At 38.7% G+C, this 24,096-nt stretch overlaps 1 protein-coding gene across 4 annotated transcripts in view; it reads right to left on the bottom strand.

The window, feature by feature from the left end:
* The window catches only part of col7a1l (collagen type VII alpha 1-like), a 156,546-nt gene that overhangs the window by 31,839 nt on the left and 100,611 nt on the right, over nucleotides 1–24,096 (bottom strand). For all 4 annotated transcript variants that reach the window (XM_088645415.1, XM_088645416.1, XM_088645417.1 and 1 more), the window contains 14 exons: nucleotides 21,323–21,352; nucleotides 21,075–21,155; nucleotides 20,026–20,076; nucleotides 19,083–19,118; nucleotides 18,918–18,971; nucleotides 17,817–17,852; nucleotides 16,961–16,996; nucleotides 16,639–16,698; nucleotides 15,653–15,782; nucleotides 13,089–13,156; nucleotides 10,806–10,841; nucleotides 9,893–9,952; nucleotides 7,539–7,583; nucleotides 6,698–6,733 (listed from right to left, as the gene is read on the bottom strand). In XM_088645415.1, the coding sequence (XP_088501541.1) occupies nucleotides 6,698–6,733; nucleotides 7,539–7,583; nucleotides 9,893–9,952; nucleotides 10,806–10,841; nucleotides 13,089–13,156; nucleotides 15,653–15,782; nucleotides 16,639–16,698; nucleotides 16,961–16,996; nucleotides 17,817–17,852; nucleotides 18,918–18,971; nucleotides 19,083–19,118; nucleotides 20,026–20,076; nucleotides 21,075–21,155; nucleotides 21,323–21,352 (759 nt within the window). The remainder of the gene's footprint in view (nucleotides 1–6,697; nucleotides 6,734–7,538; nucleotides 7,584–9,892; nucleotides 9,953–10,805; nucleotides 10,842–13,088; nucleotides 13,157–15,652; nucleotides 15,783–16,638; nucleotides 16,699–16,960; nucleotides 16,997–17,816; nucleotides 17,853–18,917; nucleotides 18,972–19,082; nucleotides 19,119–20,025; nucleotides 20,077–21,074; nucleotides 21,156–21,322; nucleotides 21,353–24,096) is intronic.

Genomic DNA, 24,096 nt, shown 5'->3' with positions numbered 1-24,096 from the left:
TAAACGATTTATTATTATGTTACAGGTGGCAAGTGAAGAAAGATGTGAAGACGGGGGTTTGAATTTAATCCTTTCTGTAGGGGGTTTAGACTTCTAAGTCGCAAGCTGGGGTTTATGGCAGGAAAGGGGGTTAACTGATAAGGATTGCAGATGCAAGCTAGGAACCCCCCTGGGTGTAATGTTAAACTGACCATTTGCCCAGAACATCGTAAACTGGCCAAATACCATGAACCCCCCTCTTTACCATCAGACCGAGTGACGTCAGAAACGGAGAAGAAAACACTATATAACCCAAAAGTTTGTAACAGTACGTGGAACAATACTTCGGTTTTGTTGTTTCTTGCGGGAAACAAGACTTCGGCTTTATTGTTCCTTGCATGCAATAAAATCATCTGTTTTACTTCATCTCGGGATCAAGAACCTTATTTCTTCTGTTACAACAAATTTGGCGTAGTCGGCGGATGCTCCAGAAGGCGCAGAACTTCCCATCGGCAGGAGAGACGGTCAGCGCGCACATAACTAAGAGGTAAGGACTCCTCTTTTATTTAAAAGTCCCGACTCTCTCTGACCGATTGGGAAATCTCTGCTCCCTGCGAGAATCGCCCGAGATGACGGAGTAAACGTGAGTTTCTGAATTCCTCTGGCCCGGGGAAGGCACCGGTGTATGTAATGGGTTGGTTGCTGTAAGCCCAGAATTTGGTCTGGCAGGGGTTCCGCGGTATTGTGTACAGGCGTTCGAAGCTGGTGTATGCCTTAATTGCGCGTGGAGTTTTGAACGGGTTTTGGACCCTTACCGTGAAGTTCAGGACTGGTGTGGGTCTTAATTGCACCCGGAGTTCTGAAGGTCAGAACTGGTTTGGGTCTTAATTGCACCCGGAGTTCTGAGGCTCAGAATCGGTGTGGGCCTTAATTGCGCCCGGGGTTCTAGAGCAAGTGGTGCATTAAATGCACGTAGTTCAGGACTGGTGTGGGTCTTAATTGCACCCGGAGTTCTGAAGGTCAGAACTGGTTTGGGTCTTAATTGCACCCGGAGTTCTGTGGCTCGGGATCGGTGTGGGCCTTAATTGCGCCCGGGGTTCTGGAGCTGAGTGGTGCATTAAATGCACGTATAATCCAGGATTGGTGTGGGCTTTAATTACGCCCGGGATCCTGAGATTAGCTACGCCTTGATCGTGCACAGATTGGAGTGGCGTGGTTTCTGGCGTGGCGTGGTTTTTTTTGTTTTAAAGGAAACAGGAGTAGAAGAGATATATGTATGTATGTTTTTGGTGTTTTCCTTGTTTGTGAAATACATATACACACGCACGACACTAACATAAACACACCTCATAATAAAAGAGCAAAGCATTAAGTAGCAGGATTTAAAGGACGTTGAGACCCGAGAATCGCCCTGATTGAGCTCAGTGCGTAAGTCCACCCCGGGGCAAAAGCAGCTGGCGTTCTGGGGATGGTGAATTACTGATCAAGAAAGGGGGTTTTCGAGGTCTCGTTTCTTACCTGTGAACAGTGCGGTGTAAATCCTCTCTAAAGTCTCTGAGAGGTATTTAGATCCTGAGGTAACAGATGCCCTTGGCTGAATGAGTGCAGGAATGCACAGGTTTTTCAAGTGAAAGCATCCCCCTACTGAATGAGCTGTTACCTCACACACGACAAAAGTAAATCTTAAAGAGACCGAACATGTGCGCTAACTGATGGTTTGAGAAAGTGGTGGAAGGGTCCGTTTAAATATCGGAAAAGTGTAAGTTGACGGAAAAGAAGGAGAAAAATATGGAAAAAGCTGAGTTTGTCAGAGGGAATTTGGGGCGAAGACGCCTGTAAAGAAAGCATATATGAGTATTGATTGGCAAAAGCACAAGCATGTAGCTCCCACCCTGGTGCACGGCCGGCACCAGTAGTGGCAGATACATGACGAAAAACAAAGAAATTGGGATGTGACTTAAAAGTGTGTTTACGGGGAAAATAAAAACCCGGAAGAAAATATACTTTACTCGCTACGAAAGAGTATAGGAAAAAAAAGCTAGAAGAGGCAGTACAGGAGAATGAGAAACTAAAGAAGGAATTAACTCCTGGTCACGCTGCACTGGTTAATGTGCTGCAGCCGGCGACTAAGTTATGTCCTGCTCTCCCACAGTGGAACAAACAGGCAGGAAACGAAAATAATTGGGATCAATTCCCTCAGTGGCCATATGGAGAAGGGGGGTCTGATTGGGATAACACTTGGTATGAGTGTGATAAAGACGGATCAGGGTCTCCCCTGTTAGAGGGAGGGCGCCCGCAGATCTGTACTCTCACTCGAAGTGGGAAAGGACTTGATGTAGCAGGGGCTGGCGCCGTTGATGACAGCGCCACTCTAACACTGTCTCGCACCCCGTCAAGGGGGTCTGCAATCGCACCTACCTTCCCTGATTTCCCCCATACGATCAAATCCAAAACCGTAAGATATTGACCGGTGGGCTAAAGTACCGCACCCGAAATTAGAAATGCAGCGAACCTGGAGTGCGCTTCAGGAATTAAAAGGATACAGAAGTAAAACAAGAATACAGCACATTGTATTACGAAGAGAAAAATATTCTCGATGTGTATGTGTGTTTTATGAATTTGTGTGCCGGCATGTATGTGTGTAACTGTGAGTTTTGGTCTACTAAATGACGGTGTGAGTGTGTTTAGCCAGCGGGACTGGCTAGAGACGTAACTAAAGAGACTTGACGAAAATCAACTTAAGGAGATTGGAAAATATAAGAGCGTCTGAAACGTATAAGTACAGTACAGGTGGACGTAAAAGTAGTTAAACAGTTTTTGTATTTTTATACAATTAGTTGCAATAATGGAAACAATTTGGTTTTATTCGAATGTCTCGAAACCAGACATGCTGAAACGCTGTAGGTTTAGAATCGAGACTGGAGAGAATAACGTCTTGTGAGAAAATCTGTTTTCCTAACGATTAGATCCTGTAAATCCCTTGTAGCCTCCCTAAGTCTGTCCCAGTCCAGTGGTTAAAAATGTACTGTTAATGGAGTGGTGGTTTCTCTGTTAGGGGATACTGGAGCACTACTGTCATGCTTGTTTCACTCCTCTGTTCAACAGTGTACTATAGAGTAATGCATATAGGAAGACGGCAGGAGGCCACAGGAGTATTGGGACAGCAAGTTTTACTTGCCGAGTACCAGATTTTAATGGGTGGTTTTATTATAGATCCATTGGGTTGGAATATTATGTATTACAAAGAATGACTATCCAGAACAGGGTATCACGTGGCTTCAACTGACTGTGATCACTCAGTATGTTGATGGTATTCTGAGTGCTTCCCCTGACGAGGAAACCCACAAGTCTGAGTTGCTTCAGCTTTAGAGTGTCTAATAGAAGCAGTTATGATAAGGCCCTTTTGTGTCTAGCATTGTGAAATTTTAACAGGGCCTGGGTGCAATGTTTTTTTTACAGGGTGAGCACAACTCTTAACAGATCTGCTTAAGGGGGGAGTGCAGTACAAGGACAAGATTGCCTTGGTTCCCGCAGCAAAAGCCTCCTGTAATAATTTGAAACAAGTTCTCTTACAGGTGCTGAGACTGGGGTTTCCTCAGATGGATCAACCATTCCTTTGTATTATTGCAAGTAGCTGACAGAGGCCACCCAAGGAGCCCGCTAGCAGGTCCTGGAGGCGTGGGGACCACCACCTGAAGGAGGGCACAACCTCATCCCAGGAGAGTGGGTGTGGATCAGGAAATTTCCTTCACAGGTTCTCCAGCCCAGGTGGGACGGACCCTACCAGATCCTGTTGACAACCGAGTCTGCGGTTCGAGTGGAAGGAAAAGATCGCTGGATCCACGCGTCACACTGCCGACGAGTCTCATCCCCAGACCCAGAATGAAATAATTTCTGTCAATAATGATAATTGTTGCTGTAGAACTATGTTCCGCAGGGATTAATGATCATCTCTCCCACAAAGGAGAACATGGAATTAATTCCTTTTTAGGCCTCTCCTATCTGACAGCTAAGACAACCAACCAAAGTGCCTGCTGGGTGTGTGCCGCATTACCCAAATATGTACAGGGAGGACTTCCTATGGGAGCCATTCCTTGGCGTCTCGAGGAAGTCATAGGCATGATCATTTGGAGGGATAATTTAGGAGATTTTAATATGACAAACTATGGGGGTTGCCATAACACGACTTTAACCTGCACAACATTACAATATCTACAGGAGCGAGGCTTAGAGCCCACGAGTTTCACAGGCTCTTACGCTCCTAAATATAACAGAAGCCATACACCACCATACCTGACTCTAAATAAGGAACGTGAGGGAAACATATGTTTTCAGCACACTAATGGTCTGCACTTGGTTGGATGGAGTCGTTGCAACCTTACCATCGCTGCAAATATATCCACCTCTACCTTCCAAATTCCAGGATGGGATCGGCACACCCCACAATTCGGTATAAGTTTCTTATTTTCAGAGGCATGGGGAGCGCCAAACGGAACATATTTCATTTGTGGAAAACGAGCCTACCCATGGTTGCCAGCCCAGTGGTCTGGCTCATGTTATTTAGGATATGTGGTTCCTCATATCCGTGTTCAAACCCACACCCCCTTCGGACCTAACCACAGACCACAAAGAAAATTGGCTGATTGGGAATATTATTTAGGTATAATATTTCCACAAGCCGGCATGAACTTTCTGAGTCGAGAGTTAATTCAAATGGCCTCGACTTTAGAAGAATTAGCAAATTCTACCTCATCTAGTCTGAAGGCTGTTAATGATGAGATGGTAGCCCTCAGAACAGTGGCCATGCAGAACCGACTAGCTTTAGATTATTGTACTGGCGCCCCAAGGAGGAACTTGTGCAGTAATTGGCACTGAATGCTGCACATATATTCCTGATAATTCTGAGCACATCTCAGATCTGGCCCAACACATTTACAATGAGGGACAGAAATATCAGGACTATTATACTGAAAATTGGGGAATTGGGTCTTGGGTAAAGTCTGTGTTTGGGGCTTGGGGTGGAACCTTTTTATAGTGTTTATCTGTAGGAGTAGTATTGTTTATATGTATAATTGTAATCATCACATTCACAAAAACATGTATCACATCTTGCTATAACCGTGGAACGTACAATGACATGGCAATACATACCTGTTCGCCAAGAAAGGAAAGATCTGCCCTGACATTGTATGTATAAAAATAGGCTACACTGACGTATGCCATATTTTATAAGGGGGGAATGAAGAAAGATGTGAAGACGGGGGTTTGAATTTAATCCTTTCTGTAGGGGGTTTAGACTTCTAAGTCGCAAGCTGGGGTTTATGGCAGGAAAGGGGGTTAACTGATAAGGATTGCAGATGCAAGCTAGGAACCCCCCTGGGTGTAATGTTAAACTGACCATTTGCCCAGAACATCGTAAACTGGCCAAATACCATGAACCCCCCTCTTTACCATCAGACCGAGTGACGTCAGAAACGGAGAAGAAAACACTATATAACCCAAAAGTTTGTAACAGTACGTGGAACAATACTTCGGTTTTGTTGTTTCTTGCGGGAAACAAGACTTCGGCTTTATTGTTCCTTGCATGCAATAAACTCATCTGTTTTACTTCATCTCGGGATCAAGAACCTTATTTCTTCTGTTACAACACAAGCATTTAGGAAAATTGGGATGCTGTAATTATATCACATTTAACACATCACCGGTGGTACTGCGCTACAGTAGAGTACCACTGCTCTTCCTATTTTATATCAATTATCTAGATTCTGGCATACCTGGTATGCTAGTCAATTTTACCGACAATAATGATACGAGAATTAGGAAAAACTAATATGAATTAGTTTAATTACACTACAAAAACTCTGCAACATAAATTAATTATCCATCCATATTCCAGCTCCTTAATCCAATATAGTTTTCAGCAAGCCACAGGCACAAGGCAGGATAACCAGCCTGCAGGGGACACACAGACACAAACACGCACAACTCTCAGTCATTATTTTGTGTGGGCTCAGTAAATACCTTTGTAGGTATTCTGTACATATTTCTGTAGGTATAAAATGTATAATTTATAAATTTATATTTATAAAAAATACCTTTGTATAGAAAAGTCAATTGTAAAATGTGAAGCTAAAGAATGAATTAAGGACTTTAAAGGTTTTCCACAAGCTTGAGACTCCTTTGAGGAATTTGAACTAACTTTTTGAAGTACAGTGTATACTGTACTGTATACTTTTTTTTTTACATAGCCAGAATAAAATAATCCAACTTCATCCTGGTTTGACAGCAAGAAACCTCTCAAGAGAAATCAGTTCACAGAAAGGGTCTGAGCAACAGCAATGAAGAGCATTTTAAAAATTCAATGCTACTGCAACTATGCTTCAGTAACATCAGCATCAAAAAGTATTGGAAAGTAAATAAAAATTTAAAATTGTTGCACTGTAAAGTACAATAATAATAAAATATTAAAAATCCAGGGTGAAATGAATATACTATTAATAGTATAATATTACATGATATATATATATACGTATATATTAATATAATATTAATAAAATACTAAGAATTAATAACTATATAAAAAAACTGTGCAATTGTACTACATTGAAATGGAAGTATGAGCAAATGCTAGAAACAGCATTTTCTGTGTACGGTTATATTTGTACTTTGACAATGTTGTTTTTTGCCATAATACTGAATATGAAACACAAACACACACCTTCTCTCCTCTGGCACCTGGTAGTCCTTTGGGACCCTGGTGAGAAATGGGGAAAAAAGCCAAAACCATTACAAAAAGAAACACCTTCTGTGTTATAACATTTTAAAACCAGCATGTACAGTAGATGCTTAAGGAAATGATTAGAACTAAATGGACAAAACAGAGTAGCATTAAACCCTTACAGTTGCTACACAAAAATGTTCAGAGCGCATCATGTGTAGATTTTAATCCCAACAAAAGGGCTGGTGAAAAGGCTAGAGTACAATTCATGAAGAACATTGGAAACAAATATTTTTTTTATTTGGATTCTTCTTTTCCTACTTAGATTTTAGTAAAACTTCCCCTAATACTTTTCTCATAGTTCTGCATTTACACAAGGGATGGCAAACTCTGGTTCTGGAAAGCCCAAATCAATCCATCGGGTATTGCATGGTCCAGTTTTCATACATTTAAGTATTTAAGTTAATTGATTTAAGTTAGAAGTGTCCAACTATGATTCTTGGGAAGTAACTGAGGTTGTATTTGTATTTTAAATGAACTCGAAAGACTCACCTACATCAGCAGTGAAGATATAAATCTTTGTGAGTGTTATATAATTGATGGTTTAAAGGTAACCAATCAAGCTTGCTGTATTGTGGCTTTCCAGGACTACAGCTAGATCCCCTTGCTGTACAGGTATATAATGTATTTGTACAGTTATTGCTCTCCCCAAGGTTTTGCAGTGTTTCACAGCTTTCAGTATTTACTACAAAGACGTGCTACATATTATTTAACAAGTAAACAGACATGAAAAAATCATTTAGGAGAATCAGTGTTCTTGAAATACTAGCTGTTCACTCACCAGAGGTCCTGCAGGCCCCCGAATGCCAGCGATGCCCTTTTCTCCCTAAATTGGGTTTGAAAACAATAAAAACCTAATCGATAAAATGTTATTGACTTGCAATTTTATCACAATATGACTCCTAACTAATCAGATTTATTTTGCTTACTGCTCTTTCCATCTCTGACTAACCTTCACAATATTTTTTTAACAAATCTATGTTTACACACCATGGACATTAGAATTTGACAACTTTGAACTTTACCCATTTTCAGTCTTTAGCATACACTGTAAAACAGGCTGCATTGTTAAGAGATCAAGAGTGTTTTCAAGTATTTACTTGAACCTAGGAACAGTTAAAGGAATGGAAAGGAACAAGTAAAGATGAATTCCGTGCTGAAAAATAGAAAGGATACACCATTCGACTACTAGCTATGGAGCCTTCATCAGCCTTTGAAGAAGGCATTCTCTTTTACAAAAGACTTTTACTTGTTCTTTTGCAGCAAATGCAAACTATTACAACTGCCCACATAATTAATCTGTAATATTTTATGTTATAATAAAATTGAGTTTATATGTAGTTTTTATCAGATCTTACTTAGTGCGGCCTGAAGCGGGGCTGTGTTTAGTGTGGGGGTGGAGCCCTGGATTAAGGGCGACGCGTTGCCTTAGTAACCACAGCGGCCTTTTTGCTAACTGGGGACGAGCAGCAGCTGTGGCGGCCCTTTAACACACACTGAGTACCTCCCAGAGGGCCGCGGAGACCGCTGCAAGGGGGAGAACCTTCTACAGAGGGTGCCGCGGTTTCCCTAGTTTTCTTTTGTCCCCCTCTTGTCCCGCCGTTTATCTCTCTCCGGGAAAGGTTGAGTTCTTTTTATTTTTGGCCTTGCGCTTTTTAGCCACCAGACTGGATCCCATTAGATAGGGTAATTCCAGTCTGGTTACCGCTGTCCCAAGCGGTTCTTTTTGCCCAGGCTGGACACCGTTAAAAAGAAACGGTCCTGCCTGGACGCCGCTGTGCAAAGCGACACATTTTTTTCCCCTTGTTTTTCGCTAATCTCACACCGGTGCCTCCGCCCCCTCATACTGGGCGTCGACTTTAACCGGTATTCTCCGCGGCTCCTCCCACTCCCACACTGACACATTAGAAACTGATCGTAGAAATTATTGCCCATAGAAATGATAACTTAAATGGTTAAAAACAATAAAGAAGTTAAATATACACATTGTTTCTGTTATTTTAGTTATGTGAGTTTTTTGTTTACTATTAAAATTAAGGCATTTTAAAAGGTTACAAAAATGACAAATTATTTTAATTTTAATACCATAAATTCCACACTACAAATAATTACACTGTTAACTACTGATTTTTTTTCTCCTACAGTAGGTGTCCATTAACAATCCATCAACGTGATTTTAGTAATTTGTAAAAAATTATAGTGTATTATGATCTAAATTACATTTATAATGTCTTATAAGCTGCCTTTTACAAGCTAATGCAGTAAAAGAATCATAGGTTTAATGTATAAGGTGTAACAGAACTTCATTATATTATTTTAATTATAACATAGATTATAAGAATCCTGTATATATTGTTCTGCATTTTCTAAACTTAGCCTGTTACTAGTTAAAATCATAAAGGCTTTTTTTTCAGAGCTGCCAATATAAGGTTTCCATCTCTTGCTAGAGTTACTGCAAACCTGCAGGCTCTCTACACATCACAGGAGTTGGCATTCCTTTTCCGTTTCTCTGAAAGCTGATAAGATCCTTACCAAGCCATACCCATTGTCCTTGACAGTGCCCTGCTAATTGTGCGCCATTCACGTTCAGCCAGCGGTATCACCAGCACTTGAATTAGTGGGCATCTTTATTCGCTTCACTTAAGGAAACCCTGTAGCCATCATTTCAGTTATTTACTCCCCGAAAACTTACCTTTCTTCCCCTAAAATGGCAAATTGTATAAAATAAAAATGGGAAAAATAACACCTTCAAAATGTGGAAAACTAAACCGAGCACACTACAAAGGTACTGCAGACGACAGGAAGAATGTATGTTATAGAAGGCACAGCAGCAAAGCAGATCTAACGCTTCATATTAAAGTGAAAGTGTTGTATTTAAAATAGCTATGCATCTAGTTGAGATTTCCGTACTGTCATGGATGGACTTGCTACTTAACATTAGGCCATGTAAGAAATGGCTTTTGATTGGTGGAGGCTGCTTGATTGGTATTCTATAGGACAATAATAAAAAAAAACATACGAGTACAAATTCGGGAAGATATGTACTGTTACTGCCCAGGCTCCCTTTAAGCAGGGAATTGCTGTCACAGTACAGCCATTGTCAGTGTCTAACTGCTGTTAAGGTGTGAAACTTACCCTACGTCCTGGGAGCCCCACAACTCCTCTTTCTCCTGGTTCACCAGGCATTGTGTCACCCTGTTAATTACATAGGTTCCTGGTCAGATCAAATGATGTAGACTGTGAATAATGAAGCTACACAGATTACTGTATGTGTCGACACAAAGGGCTCTGGTGTACACACAACGAATTTCGGGTCATACATATTCAGAACACAAGGGCCATGCAGGCACTGACTGAGTAACTTCCATCCATTCATTTTCTAAACTGCTTTATCCAATACAGAGTAGCAGACAGACCTAACCAGGTAAGCAACAGGCTTGAGGCAGGATAGACCCTGGATGGGATGCCAGTCCATCGAACAGACACATCGTACAGTCACAAGCACAGACTCACACCTCACAGCACTCACAAAAGCACTCGCCACAGGGCATATTTTTCCAGATACCAATTAACCTACTAGTATGTCATTGGACTTTGGGAAGAAACCCACATGAAGAGAGTCCATTGGGAGAACATTCAGTAAAAACTCATGCAGATAGCACCCTGGTAATTTACACTTTCAATATTGATTTTAAAGATCCCCAGAGCTGTTAGACAGGAATGCTAACCACGCCGCCACCACTGTGCTGCTAATTTTGGGTTTCAGTTGAATATTTCTTAGTAGCCAAGGCAATGTGTATAGGGACTTTATGAAATGGTTTTGGAATTTGCATGCTGTCCTTTACATGAGTTTGTAAAGTTTTTTATTCTATGTTTGTAAACAGCATTTGAACACTAACTATAGTATTTACATTACAAGATGCATAAATAACCTCAGCACTGTTACAGTACTTACCATTGTGTGTAATGTGCAGAAATACAAAATGATGACACGTCTGTAAGAAGGAACCATTCTAATGATGGTTAGAAAATAAGAGGTTTCTCTTACCTTGTCACCTTTACTTCCAGGCAAACCTGACAATCCCTAAAATAAAATGACAACATTTTTATTAGTCTTTTATGATTATGTGAGTTTTTAAGACAGCAGAAATTCTGCTATTCAATGTAAACAACACTAAGACCCAGTTCTCATATTTATTCACAAAACAAATTTCACATTGAAAAATAACATTTGCAAAACAATAATATTGATTAACTTGAAGAAACCTACCCTGGAGATCTACAGTATGTGAAATGCTTCCTGCACGTTAGTTACTGTTTACACTTTACACGTCTTTATACACTTTTCATACTGACTCTCACTCTGGCTTTGTTTATTTGCTTGATTTTCTCTAATTCAGCACATCTGTTTAATTACTTGACACCAGACAATTCATTTACTGGCAGGCAGACAAAGAGCTCTGTTAACGGTGGGTTTTTGAATATATTGAGTGATACAATGGCAAAGAGCAAATCATCAGTATGTGTCTGCCATAAAACTTATTATTATTGTTACTAAAATCTAATCACTGAACTTAAGTATATTCCAAAAAAATGGCATGAGAGCAACAGTCCAGCAAGGAAAGTTTTTATGCTGTTCATCCTAATACTGATGCATGCTGTGGATAACATCATTCTAGATTACTGAGTAACAGTGAATATTATCATAAGCATCGCTAATAATATCATTCATTAGCTGTTCAAACTGTATGCACCCACAGAATAATAAGTGCTGGCAAAGCCAATGCATGACAAAAAGCATTGGATAGGAGAGTAGCTTTGACATCTGCTGGTGGCTGGAGAAGAAGTGAAATTCCCTTTCTTCACATCTCCTATCACTAAGGATACACCAACATTGAATTCTGGAGAGAGATAATTATTCATTAGCTGCTGGTATTTCTATTCTGATTTTCATCACAAAGGATTCCATACTGCTCCACACATGAGGGGATCCACTTTATCCACTACTGAAGTGCAACATCCACCTGGGTGGTGTGTGGCAGGCATTATGCAACAGAAGACCCACTACCCAGCAGATCAGGTGGAGAATTTCAAAAATGACTTCACCGATGGAATAAAAGGGAAGATTTGGGGGGGGGGGGCAAATGGCCACCTGGATTTAGGGTGGAACTTTAGCCAGGAAACCAGGGATTCTTCTGAACATTGGCTTGTGATCTTTAATGAGTTTGGAACTTGGTTCAATGTCTCATGAGAGGAAGGCACCTCTGAAAGTGTTGTATCCCCAGCTGCCATACTAGGGCACTGCTTTGGAAATTCTGGTCTAGACAGAAGAGTTCCACTTACTGGTCCATCTACACCATTTGGTTTTCATCCCATCGCACTACAGACTAGGCCCATCCTTGGTGAGCTTCTAAGATGTGATGAGATTGGGTTAGGGGGTGTAGCGGAGCTAGTTTGGATACAGTGACGTCATCACCCTCCCTGCGAGTAGCAGGGACTTCAGCTGCCTGGGCTGACGGAGGTCTCCTTTAGCTCAATGTTGCGTTACACCAGAGGCCACGCTCAGCAATACATCCATTTAACATGGAGAAGTGAAACTGCTCGAACAAGATTTGACACCAGAAAACACTGTAGGGTCATGTTGAAAATGATTCAGGGAAACATAGAATCACTTGCCTTATTCTAATAGAAGACAAGTTCAGCCATATATATAAATTAATGTGAGGCTACCTAGTTTCAGTGAATCCAATCATATCATAATTGGCTGATAATGTACTGTAGTTGGTTCTATTGTTTGTATTTTGTTCCTAATACTGAGGACCATTATTCACGTGAATTGATAAAACATTTGTCTGCATAAAAAAGTCAGATATAAACTGATTGGGGACGTTAACCTATTTTATTGGAGATGGGAACCCTCCAGCTGTTTATATATAATTACTCCCCCTGCCTACAATGAAACAGCTATGACCTTTAGCTCATGATAGCTTTCACAGACTCCTGCAGTGTCTTCTTCTCTAGCGTCTTGTTTTAATTGAATAAATCACATGCTAAATTGATTAAAAGCTTATAGCCTGTGAGTTTTCATAGAAGATTAATTTTACAGCCCACTCAGGTTGGCATCTACAAGCCATTATAGACTGATTATTATCATTGACCTATAAAATCTGCTCCAGTTTTTGTGACATTTTGTAGTTCTATGCTGTGTTTACAGATTAAATTTGAAGCTTCGATTCTTCAGGATTGTCCAAGTGCAATTCGGGAGGACAATGGCACTTGAATAGAATACAAGTTGAGTTTAAAGAGTTTACAGCTGACGATTTTAACATACCTGCTTGCCTGGAGGACCATGGAGACCTGGGCTTCCGGACAAACCATTCTTCCCTCTTTTACCACGATCTCCCTAATTATGAAAAAACAGAACATCTCATCTAAACTTCGAGGAAAAAAGAGTGCGACATGTTGACTTTGATAAGTAAAAAAAATTCACTCAGCTCTTATCTTTAATTTTCTTTGGCATTCATGTACCAGAACAGTAGACAGTTAAGCAAGTTTCAAGGATAAAGTCAAGAGCACTTGTCACTTAGGAATCCTCTGCTATGCATATGAGAGCATTCTCAAACATTATTCACATTAACATGGAATCTTTTGAAAGCATCGCATTTATTTTTTGTCAGGTCTATATTTATTTGGCATTATTCATTAGGTTTTGATTTTTGAAGTTTATTTGCGTTCTTCTTTCCCTCAGTGATCAACAGGCTCTCTTGTAAAAGTGTGGGAATGCAGAAATAAGATTATTGTTCGAATGGGGAACCCCATGTAAGGGCATAAAAAATTGATACTGTATATTCAATTCCGAACTATAATCTTTGCCTTTGTTTTTACAGTGATGATGTGTGATTCATTTTTTATCCAATGAGTTTAGTCACATATAATTGCGTCTGATTGGGCCTGATTAACAGCAATTCATTTCTACATACAGTAATTTAGGATGTCGTCACATAATGACATCTGTACTTATGTGAAATTTCACTAATTACCAGGTATGGAGATAAATACATGAATAATTTAAACAGTTTTATAGCTGGTAGAGGAGTATGAAGAAGCAACCATAATTAAACTGGTCTTTGAATTGAATTTAATGCATCATGTGTAAACTGAGTTGCATACATTCAGATTCAATAAGAGCTCGTAAAATGTTGAACTTGAACCTTTAGAATGTGCATGTATCCTGTTATTATTGCAAGGATTGACACATGGATATAACAATTACACCAGTAACATGCTATCTGTTTAAATTCCTTTACTTGGGCATTACTTATACTTTATTTATGAATGTTTTATACTAATACATTGGTAACACTTCAGAGTAGAGCTTTTAAACATTTAATAAATTACATTTTATTTAAAAACTGATATAACTGTGATAACAATCAGCCTCCACTTTGGATTAACTGGATGTTAGTGACAGCACCCTAATCCTGACCCTGGTCAGAGCTGAAGCCATATCCCTTAGTGGTATATAATAATTTTCACTGCTGGTTATAACATCATTAACAACATGTTAATGGTTTGTTTATAGACATTTCAATGGGGACCTTAACTACCATGTGACCACTATATTAGCTGAAACACACCATGGCATTACCTTTTTTACTTCTTAATATTCCCTCTGATATAATAAAATAAGTACTATAGAAATAGTAATTACATTGAAGATTCAATAGAATTTTGAAATAATAATTATGGCTGTTTGTTTTTTAACATTTTTAAAATAATTAATGTAAGTGTGATCCTTATGGGTTGCCGTACTGATGATGCAGTAAATGAATATGTAAATAGTATATATATAGAGTAGTAGATTGAGAGGCAGTTGGTTAGGCAGTTATTGAGTTAGTGTTGAATGAGCTAAAGAGCACTGTGTTAATAAAGTGCACGTTCATCACTACAAAGCTGTGTGGTTAATGACCGCCAATAAGAACACAAATAGAGAATATAACAATTAATTCATTAACATTAGGTGTTTAATTGATTGGTGTAAATTAAAGACACACACCAACCTAATTTCAATGGACATTCAAAACGGTTAATGCAAACTGTGCAGGTACATAAACCACAATCCTAATTGGAATGAAAATGGTTATGGAGATAGGGATGTAGTAGATTAAGAGATACCAAACTAAATTAAAAAATAAATATGCAGTCATGACACATCAAAGCTTAATAAACCAATGTTTAAAGGGGTTTAAGCTGAACCTAGAAAAAAATATCCTCATGACAGACTGATAGATATTCAGAGCTCCTGTGACAATTTACCTTGCATATTTCAATTAGCACCTTGCTCCCTAGCCACCACCCTTTTCCTGGGAACCTTTGCTGGTCAAGAAAGCTAAGCACTGAAGGGTTTCTTATTTGGCAAGAGTTTCCACGAGCCAACGAAGCAATATACAAATCGTGACATTTGATAAAACTATAAAAACATCGTATTACCACATGCTCTCCTGACTGAAGTGTAATATAGCCAAATAAGTTTAAGAATTTAATATTTATTATGATTTAGTACTAAATGGCAGCTGAGTTTTCTGAAGCCTTTCTTTTTCCAGTGCTGTGTCCCACGTTACTGTTCTTAATAACAATAATTCCTTACACTTATGCAGTATAAGCGCTTATATAAGTGCTTTTTCTGGACACTCCACTCAACCACCACCAATGTGGAGCATCCACCAGGATGATGCGACGGCAGCCATAGTGCGCCAGAAACCTCACCGCACATCAGCTCTCAGTGGGGAGGAGAACAGAGTGATGAAGCCAATTCACAGAGGGAGATTATTAGGAGGCCATGATTGGTAAGGGCCAAGGGGAGATTTGGCCAGGACACCGGGGTTCTTGTTTCACTTGCCTCTGCTCCTGGGGGCCCCGGTAGGCCTGGGGGACCTCTCAGGCCCTGAGTTCCTGGAATTCCAGGGTTACCACGGATACCTTGGATACCTTGAGCTCCTGGGGGACCAGGTGCCCCAGGCTCACCCTATTTCAGCAAACAGCAACAGTTAGACCAATTTGAGGAACACGTGGCTTTCACATTGGAGCATTTCGTTTGAAAAAGTGCTGACCTGCTGTAACATGACAGTGTTACTGTACATTTTTTCATCTGATGTGCCTCAGGTGCCACAGTTTGGTTGCATATCAAAACGCGAGTTTCAAAATTTAAAGGGTGACACATATTTCAGTAAAGGCAAATAAAATAAAGAAATGCAAATAGAGGACATTGTTTTTATTGTAATGTGTGCGATGAATGGTTTATCTGGTAGTATGTAAGGCTTCTTTAGGAGGTTCTCTTTAGAAGTCCATAACTATGTTTATTTAAACAAAACGTGTAATTAATTTATAATCACATAGTAGCGTCTTCAGCTACATGCTCAGAACATAAGAACTATGCAGACACTGACTGAGGGTACCTCCCATCTGTCCTTTTTCTAAATGCTTACAGGGACACAGGGGAGCTGGAGCCTATCCCAGCAAGCAATGGGTCTGAGACAGGATGCACCCTGGGAAAGGATGCCAGTCCATCGCAGGGCAGACAGACACACACACACATGCAGAAAGACAGCACCCATAGTCTGGAACTGAACTCAGAGCTCCAGTGCTGCAAGCCAACAATGCTATCCATTGTACCACAGTGCTGCCCTGAGAGTTGCCAATTAAGCAACTGAACAGTAAATAGATTTTTATATATTCATATGGCTTAGTCAATAACATGAATCTTACCGTATATACCAAACACTTTAGTTTTAAACTTTAAACAATTGACAGAATCATTTATATTGAAAATATAGGGTTGACAGGTTTTCTAAAAATGAAAATAAAGATTTAAAATTGAGTACCTTTTGTCCTGGAGGCCCAGCCTGACCGACTGGGCCTCTGTATCCAATCCCTGGTTCACCCTAGAAAGACAATCAATGGACATTTTACTATTTAGTCTTACCAACTATGCCACGCATAGGAGGACAGGAATCAGCTTCTTAAAGCTATTTCCTTTTCCAGGGAGAATATTTATTAAAAGTTACATTTCAGACAAGTTTCATTTTCAGTCTCATTTTATGAAACATCTTTAGGAACTTGAACTTGTTTTGATTTTGTGGAGAAAAGAGATTTGATTGTAGATTAAATAATCTAAAAGTTTCTGTATGGTGTGTACATATTTACCTTTTGTCCACTTTCTCCGGGTTCCCCTTTGCTCCCCTTGAAATGGAACAAAAAAGGAAATATTAACTGGACAAAGTGATATTTCTATATCAGAATATTAATAATTGCAGAATCACACAAGAACTGGGAGTAGCCGAACAAATGAAACTCTTTGAGGATTTCTGAAGCTACAGTATGCTGGTGACAATACAGGGAATTATTTATCTATAGATTGAGATCACCAGTCACTTATGGTGCAATAAAAATAGAAAGCTAAGACTTCAAAGGCAGATGTATGCAGGATCCAGAAAATGTGTCTCAAGTCATACTTTGACATAACAAATCTTAAAAATTCTGAAAGAACTCAAAATCACAAGTTGTTCATCCCCAGTGACGCAAACCAGATTGAATTTACAGTACAAACAAATGTGTTTGTCTTGATGCATAGGCAAGATTAAAAAAAGCAAAGTGCAAAGATTTAGTTACATTTAATGCTAAGAAACCATCAATATATCAATAAAATAACATTGCTTTATGAAAGCTACACAGCAAGAAAAGTTTTGTTTGCATCAAAAAGCAAAAAGCATCACTGACTCATTTGTTGTCTAATAGTGAATAACTGTGGGCTTATTCTAAAATCATGAACATTCTGTGAATCTCCTTATATTGTACACAAAAATGTGATTCTGGCCCTTATTTTTTACTTTACTTTAGCAAACAGATTAAAGAAGAAAAATCTGTATTGTGCAGATCTCTACAACCCTGATTCCATATAACAGTCTCCTTTAAAAAAATAAGAAGAACAGTTAAAAATACAGCCAAGATATGTTTCTTAAAAAATATAAAATACATTTCGATATAAAACAATTCTATCAACCTTTTCTCCAGGGATTCCATTTTCACCTGGATCACCCTTTAAAAAAAAAAGAAAAACCACATTAATGCAGTGTTACCTTTTTATGTTGTGAGTCGTAATCATTGACTTTAAAGAATAACAATATGATGAATTACATCAGTCAGACAATGAATGTCAGGCAAAGATTTAACTATAAAGAACTCTCAAAACAGCTATGGAACAAAGTTGTATAAGCGTACAAATTAGGAGGAGGGTATAAAAACATTTAACAAGTTCTTAATATATCTTTGAGCATGGTGAAGTCTATCATTAAGAAGTGGAAGACATTCAGATACCCAGATCAGGACAATAGTTTAGAGGTGTTGCTGTGAGGCCAAGAGCAATGTACAGGGTTCAGTGGGGGGAGATGGGAGAAAATATCCCAGTCACAACAAAAAAGGACTTGGATGGAACTGAAAATTAACATCTGATTCTGCATGAGATTTTCAGATTTGCAACAAAGCACCTACAGATGATAATGCAAAACTTTGGCCAAAAGATTTCTGGTCAGGTAAAACAAAATTGGACACTTGTGGTCGAAAAGCAAAGTGTCACATCTGGCACAAACCCAACACAGTGCATCACTCAGTCATTACCATCCCCAGTGTCAAACATGGCGGTGGCAGCATTAAGTTGCAATCAACTTTTGAATGCTCACAAAACACACAGTCAAATAATTTAGTCATATAACAGTTCTAATCTAAATATATCATTCTATTGTCTTTAATGGAATCAGCTGTCCTTCTGGCTTGCTTGAAGAAGTCCAGTAACAAGATATGTCCTTTCTAAATTGGATGCCTCTTAAGGATGGCTGTTTTATAAAGGTAGCAATTTATTGAATCTCTCTCTCACTCTAGCCCCCATTGAACGTCTGTATCAGTTACACTAAAGTATCCAGTACTGGAGGAATCTGGAAATTTTACACTATGTTATAAAGAGAGGGTTGCAAACAAATCGCACTCGTTAAATTAATATTAATGCTATGGACATTATTTAATACATTTGCTATACAATTCATTAAAACATACATCCAAAAAAAGAAACAAAGTAGAAAGTGAGATCTGCAAACCTTAACATTCTTACCTTCACACAGTTAAGTCCTGTTTGCTCCAGATCTCTGTTCTCCTGTTTCTTTTTCTATAAAACACATACAATCTTTAAAAACTTTATTTGCTTGATAAAGTACATTGTATTGGTAATATTATACTGTATGTTTTGTAAAGGTTATAATTGAACCCAAAAACTTACATTTAATCTCTTTTTTCCTCTGGCTCCAGAGCGTGCCTTGAAAAATATATCATATTAATAAATCGTTTAGAACTCCATTCCCTGCATTTAAGTTTCTCAGTATTCTCTAATGAATATAGATTTAAAAACTGTCATTAGAGAATGTGTAATTGCTGTATTGTTATTTATTAATAATTAATACATGTTAATAAAGAAAAGGCAAACAAATCGTGATCAGAATTAGCTACCTTTCAAAATATATGGCACATTCATTCATAACAGTCCCAATATTAATGGCAGTAATTTAAATAAATTGTGATTATAATGTATCAAACTAAGAGATGAAAACATTTTATTTTCTACAATGTTCTTGTAATGTAGCTACAGTATCTAATAATGAACAACTTTTATTAGGTCAGCAGCAGTGCATCTCTTGTTTGTTTGATACTCCTGTGACAGTACATCTGCTGTCAGAAAGAAGAGTCCTGCTGTGCCTCCTATCTCTGTATTCATTCTCTCATTGTTGCTCCTCAGCTCTCATTAATGTTTCAACATGGCATTCAATAACATCATATCCATCCTCTGCCTCATCGTTGCTTTCTGTTTTGTTTTACTTGCTTTCTGGGACTGGCAGTCTGTTTTTAATGTCTGATACAGTATCTACTCTATATGATACAGACATTCTTGCCATCTCCTAATTGTGTGTCCTCCCACCCTGTTTTGATTGAAAGCTAGGTAGGTTAGCTCCCCTTTTCAGGCCATGGGGGAACAGGGGGCAAGGGCCACTATTTTTCTCAACCATCCGACACTGGAGGTGGAGGTGATGTGGTCAGCATCACGCTCTGGCCAGCCTGTTACCCCCAGAAGGATTAACCCCCGGTACTCATTTGGAAAGCAGGCTGAATGGACCTATATGCCAGGTAAAAAAATGTAACTTCTGTGCCAGAAAAATTGTTGTCTTTACTTTTTGTCCACTGTGGTAGCGCCTTCCTCCTGAGGTTCCTGGTAAGTATGCCTAAAGGAAAATTAATAAGAGTCTTCATCATATACGTTAATAAACAGTGCTGCGCTTTTAAAGTAATTGTAATTTAAATATAATAGACATACTGTACCTGTTTCAGCAAAAATGTTTCTCTAAACATTAACTTATGCATGCAGTACATAAGCCATAATGTATAAAGACACATTCATTTTAAAAAAGTAGATATTTATTTAATAAATATTTAATAAAGGAAATTATGTTTACAATGACCATAGTTATTCAATACAGATTACATGGGGCTAATGAAAAACATTTTCTCCTTTATAATTTTGCTTAGAAATATATAATTTAATAAGACTTGAGACTCTAGATGAAGTCTTTGATCTAAACTCTTTAGATCTTAAAATAATTTAAACTATCATTACATAAAGACTGTGAGACTTAATACAAGAGATCACTAGATAAGACTGAGTAGAAGTATCTTGATATTGCTTATCATTTGTAAAGAAATAATTTGAAGAAGAATGTCTGACCAGGGGCAGCACAGTGTTGCAGTGGTTAGCATTGTTGCCTCACAAAGCTGGGGCCCTGGGTTTAATTTCTGGAGTGCTATCTGCATGGAGTTCATGTGTTTGCATGGGTTTACACCAAAACCCACCCAACCTGTAGGCGTTCCAGTTTCCTCCTGCAGTCCAAGGACATGCTGGTAGGTTAATTAGCTCAGAAACAGGCTCTGGTGCGAGTGTGTGCGTGTCTGTGGTCTGCCCTGCAGTGGACTGGCGTCCCATCCAGAGTGTACCCCCCTTTGCCCCTTTTGCTTGTGGGGACATTATCCAGCTCCCCTGCGACCCCGAATTGGATAAAGCTATTAAAAAAATGGATGGACGCATGGATGACATCTTTCAAAGCAGTTTCTAAAAGTTTTTTAGAACATTTTATCTTATCTGGTTTGTTCACCCTTGCAGGATTTTCTTTCAGAATTGCTTTGTACGTTATGTTAATTACATAAGCCAAGGCTCTGCTTCACTCACCATAGCCTTCTCCCACGTGTCTCCTCTTTTCACCCTAATCAGTCCCTCTGCCTCCTCTATGTCAGCCATATTTTCGGATTCCTTTTGAAAGAAGTTTAAGGTAATTTAGATCATGCCTTCACAGCTAAAAAGTTCCATAATAATAATAAAAAAGTGTGGTATGTGCAGTGCCTCATTTCAGTTAACTCACAATGTCTCTCATTAGATCTCCTACAGTATGGAAAGAATTAGACACAGTGGATACTCACAAAAGCAGAGCCGTGTTCTTCATTGAATATCTATGGAGGAAAGTGAAGCAAACCTTTTTATTTTAGTACATCACAGAATCAAATGCATTGAGTGGTCCATTTATATTAGGCAGAATCGGCAAGGGTGAGCTTTTAAACAGAAACATTTTTAATGCCAGTTTGAAAAGAAAAATGACTGTTGAATATCAGTGAGCTGCTGATTTGTGGATCTTCCAGTGTTCTTGAAGTCTTCTATTATGATGCCTATTCCTAAAGATTTCAAAACCTTTGATAACTGGGGCTAAAAGCACAGAATGGCATTTTAAAACATCCTTTGCTATCATTTGCTCTTGTAGTACCCGGTTAATATATCAGGAAACACTAGAGGAAAGTCTTTACATATAAGACCACATATTCACATGATATTTGTTTGAATTCATATTAGTCAGTCAGAAAAATTGAATAATTTTTGCAATTTCCCTGTTATTCTCTTTCATTATGATCCATCTGTAACAATATAATACCAGAATATGCTATTGAAGCTAAGCTGATACACATCTACCTAATATGATCTGCTTAACAGAATGGCTAACTGGGTGGATGTCAGAGAATGATTATTTTAAAGCAGTGAATAATGAAATGTATTTGCATTGAGGGCAAGACATATCTTGAAATGTACTAGCAGACTCTGAGTAACTGCAGAAAAACTGCATGCATCCTGAGAAAAATAACCTTCACTCTTAAGCATGCTTTTGTTCACTTGTCTGGTACGTTTCCTTTTGTGAGTGTCAAGTGAAATATTCCTAGTAATATCTTTGTAAATTATAATGAGAACCTACAGGTATGAATTTACTGCATGACATGTTCTGTCTGAAACAGCCTTTGCAGGCCATGACTCAGCAGACAAAATCATTAAATAAGTTCAAGTAGATACAGGTAGCTGTGCAGCATGTGTAGGCTGTAAAGGAACAGGTAAAGGTTTATTCCATGGTGAAAAGAAAACAGACAATGTTTCGACTGTGGAGCCTTCTTCAGGTGTAATCACCTGAACACCTGTGCACACCTGAAAAGAGCTCCACAACCGAAACATTGTGTCTCTTTTCTTTTCCTTTCAGCATGGAATAAACCTTTACAATCTCTAAATATCTATGCGTTGGCGTTTTAGAACGCACAACCTTAAAATTCAATCTGTATTTTTACTTGGTATTGTTCAATGAGGAAAACATATCTAATATATGTGAACTGCTATTTGTTTTTGATTTGGTAAAATGCAAGTGAAGCAGAGTGATATTTTAAGTTTTTTTTATTAAACAGGCAAGAGGCAAATTCCTACAACCTCTTCACTCATTAAACCATGTGTCCATTCGTCATCTGACATCTTGGTAACTCCAGAGTGTCTTAGAGGAAGCTTAGCACTGATAGTGGGAGCAGCATGTTCCTCAATCAGATCACCACAAACCTGTAGGTTCCAAGGGAAATGTAGGAGACAAGAGAGACCTGTCGAGCTAATCTCAGCCCTAAACCTGGCAGCGCTGGCTGATTTTGGACCACCACTTTGGGAATCCTGGTCATAGTCAGCTAGTGACAACCTAGGCTCTAGCTTTTATGTATTTCAGTTTTTAATCAAATGTGTTGTGGCGTCATTCCATTAATTGATTATTCATGACTGACCTTGATGCTCAAGAGACTTTGTTGTATAAGCACTACAGTAAATCAATCACTTCATTAGATACAGATTTGATGAGGCACTGATTACGAGGTTGTTCCACCAGCTGAATATGAAGCCTGGTGAAAATGAAGAAGGCAACAAGCAGAAAATGGGACCCATTCATCAAGAGAACACTTTTATGCCATCAGTAAAGCGGAACAACTCATCAAGTGGACTTGCAAGCAGTAAATACCCTCTTTAGTTAATAATTTGGGTTTTCTGTAGACCACCCTGATGAACATCAGTGAGTTCAGCTCAGTTGTACAGCATGATATGGTAGTTGCTATGCATAACAAGCCAATCAATGGGCAGGTACAAATGTATCTAGTTATGAATGATGACAGCCTGACGGTATGGTATTAATAAAATGTCAGTAAATTCTGTAAAACGTCAGGCACCAATGATAGTGAATTCAACCAGCTTCATCTACAGTATGTGGTTCTCATAAGTATCTTTTTGAAAAAATTTAATGAATCTTCAAAATTAAAAAAAAACTTTTTGACACAGTAAGATTATGTCTTGATTAAGTAGAAAATAGACGTACTGTACATTGTATAGAAAAACTAAATAAACTGATAAATGTCCGTGCATCTGCTACAGAAAAAATGTCATTTTCCTAATAGCATTGTAAATTTACTGTAGTTGAATGGAGCTCTACGGTTAAAGACATTTATTGCTGTCCGGATTTGTATTTTTCTCATCCAAATTATAATGTTTTTTTTTCATTTTTTTATTCTATAGAAATGCCCTAAAACCCCAAACTAAATTTACCAAAGTAACACACTTTAGCTATTCTGGCACTGTACAGTACATGGGGGAGTGTCTCTCTTTGACAGCAGAAACTTCCAGGAGGTGTTTCACTTTTCTTTGTTATGAGGGTATTCCTCAGGGAGGAGAACAAGAAGTTCTGTGTGCATAGAAGCTTTGGTTCACATATTCACAGAGCATAAATGACTGGGGTAGGGAGGAGAAAACCTGCAGGATCTCATTCTTCATACGCAGTACTGAGGTTGTTGCTGAAGGATTTGAGAAACAATCAGCAAATCCAAAATAAAAGCAGATTCTAAATTTTTACAATTATAGCTGC

The sequence above is a fragment of the Lepisosteus platostomus genome, chromosome 9 (genome assembly GCF_059453375.1).
Source record: "Lepisosteus platostomus isolate fLepPlt1 chromosome 9, fLepPlt1.hap1, whole genome shotgun sequence".
NCBI lineage: Eukaryota > Metazoa > Chordata > Actinopteri > Semionotiformes > Lepisosteidae > Lepisosteus > Lepisosteus platostomus.
The sequence above is the reverse complement of the archived record's forward strand: the minus strand, read 5'-3'. Positions and strand labels throughout refer to the sequence as shown.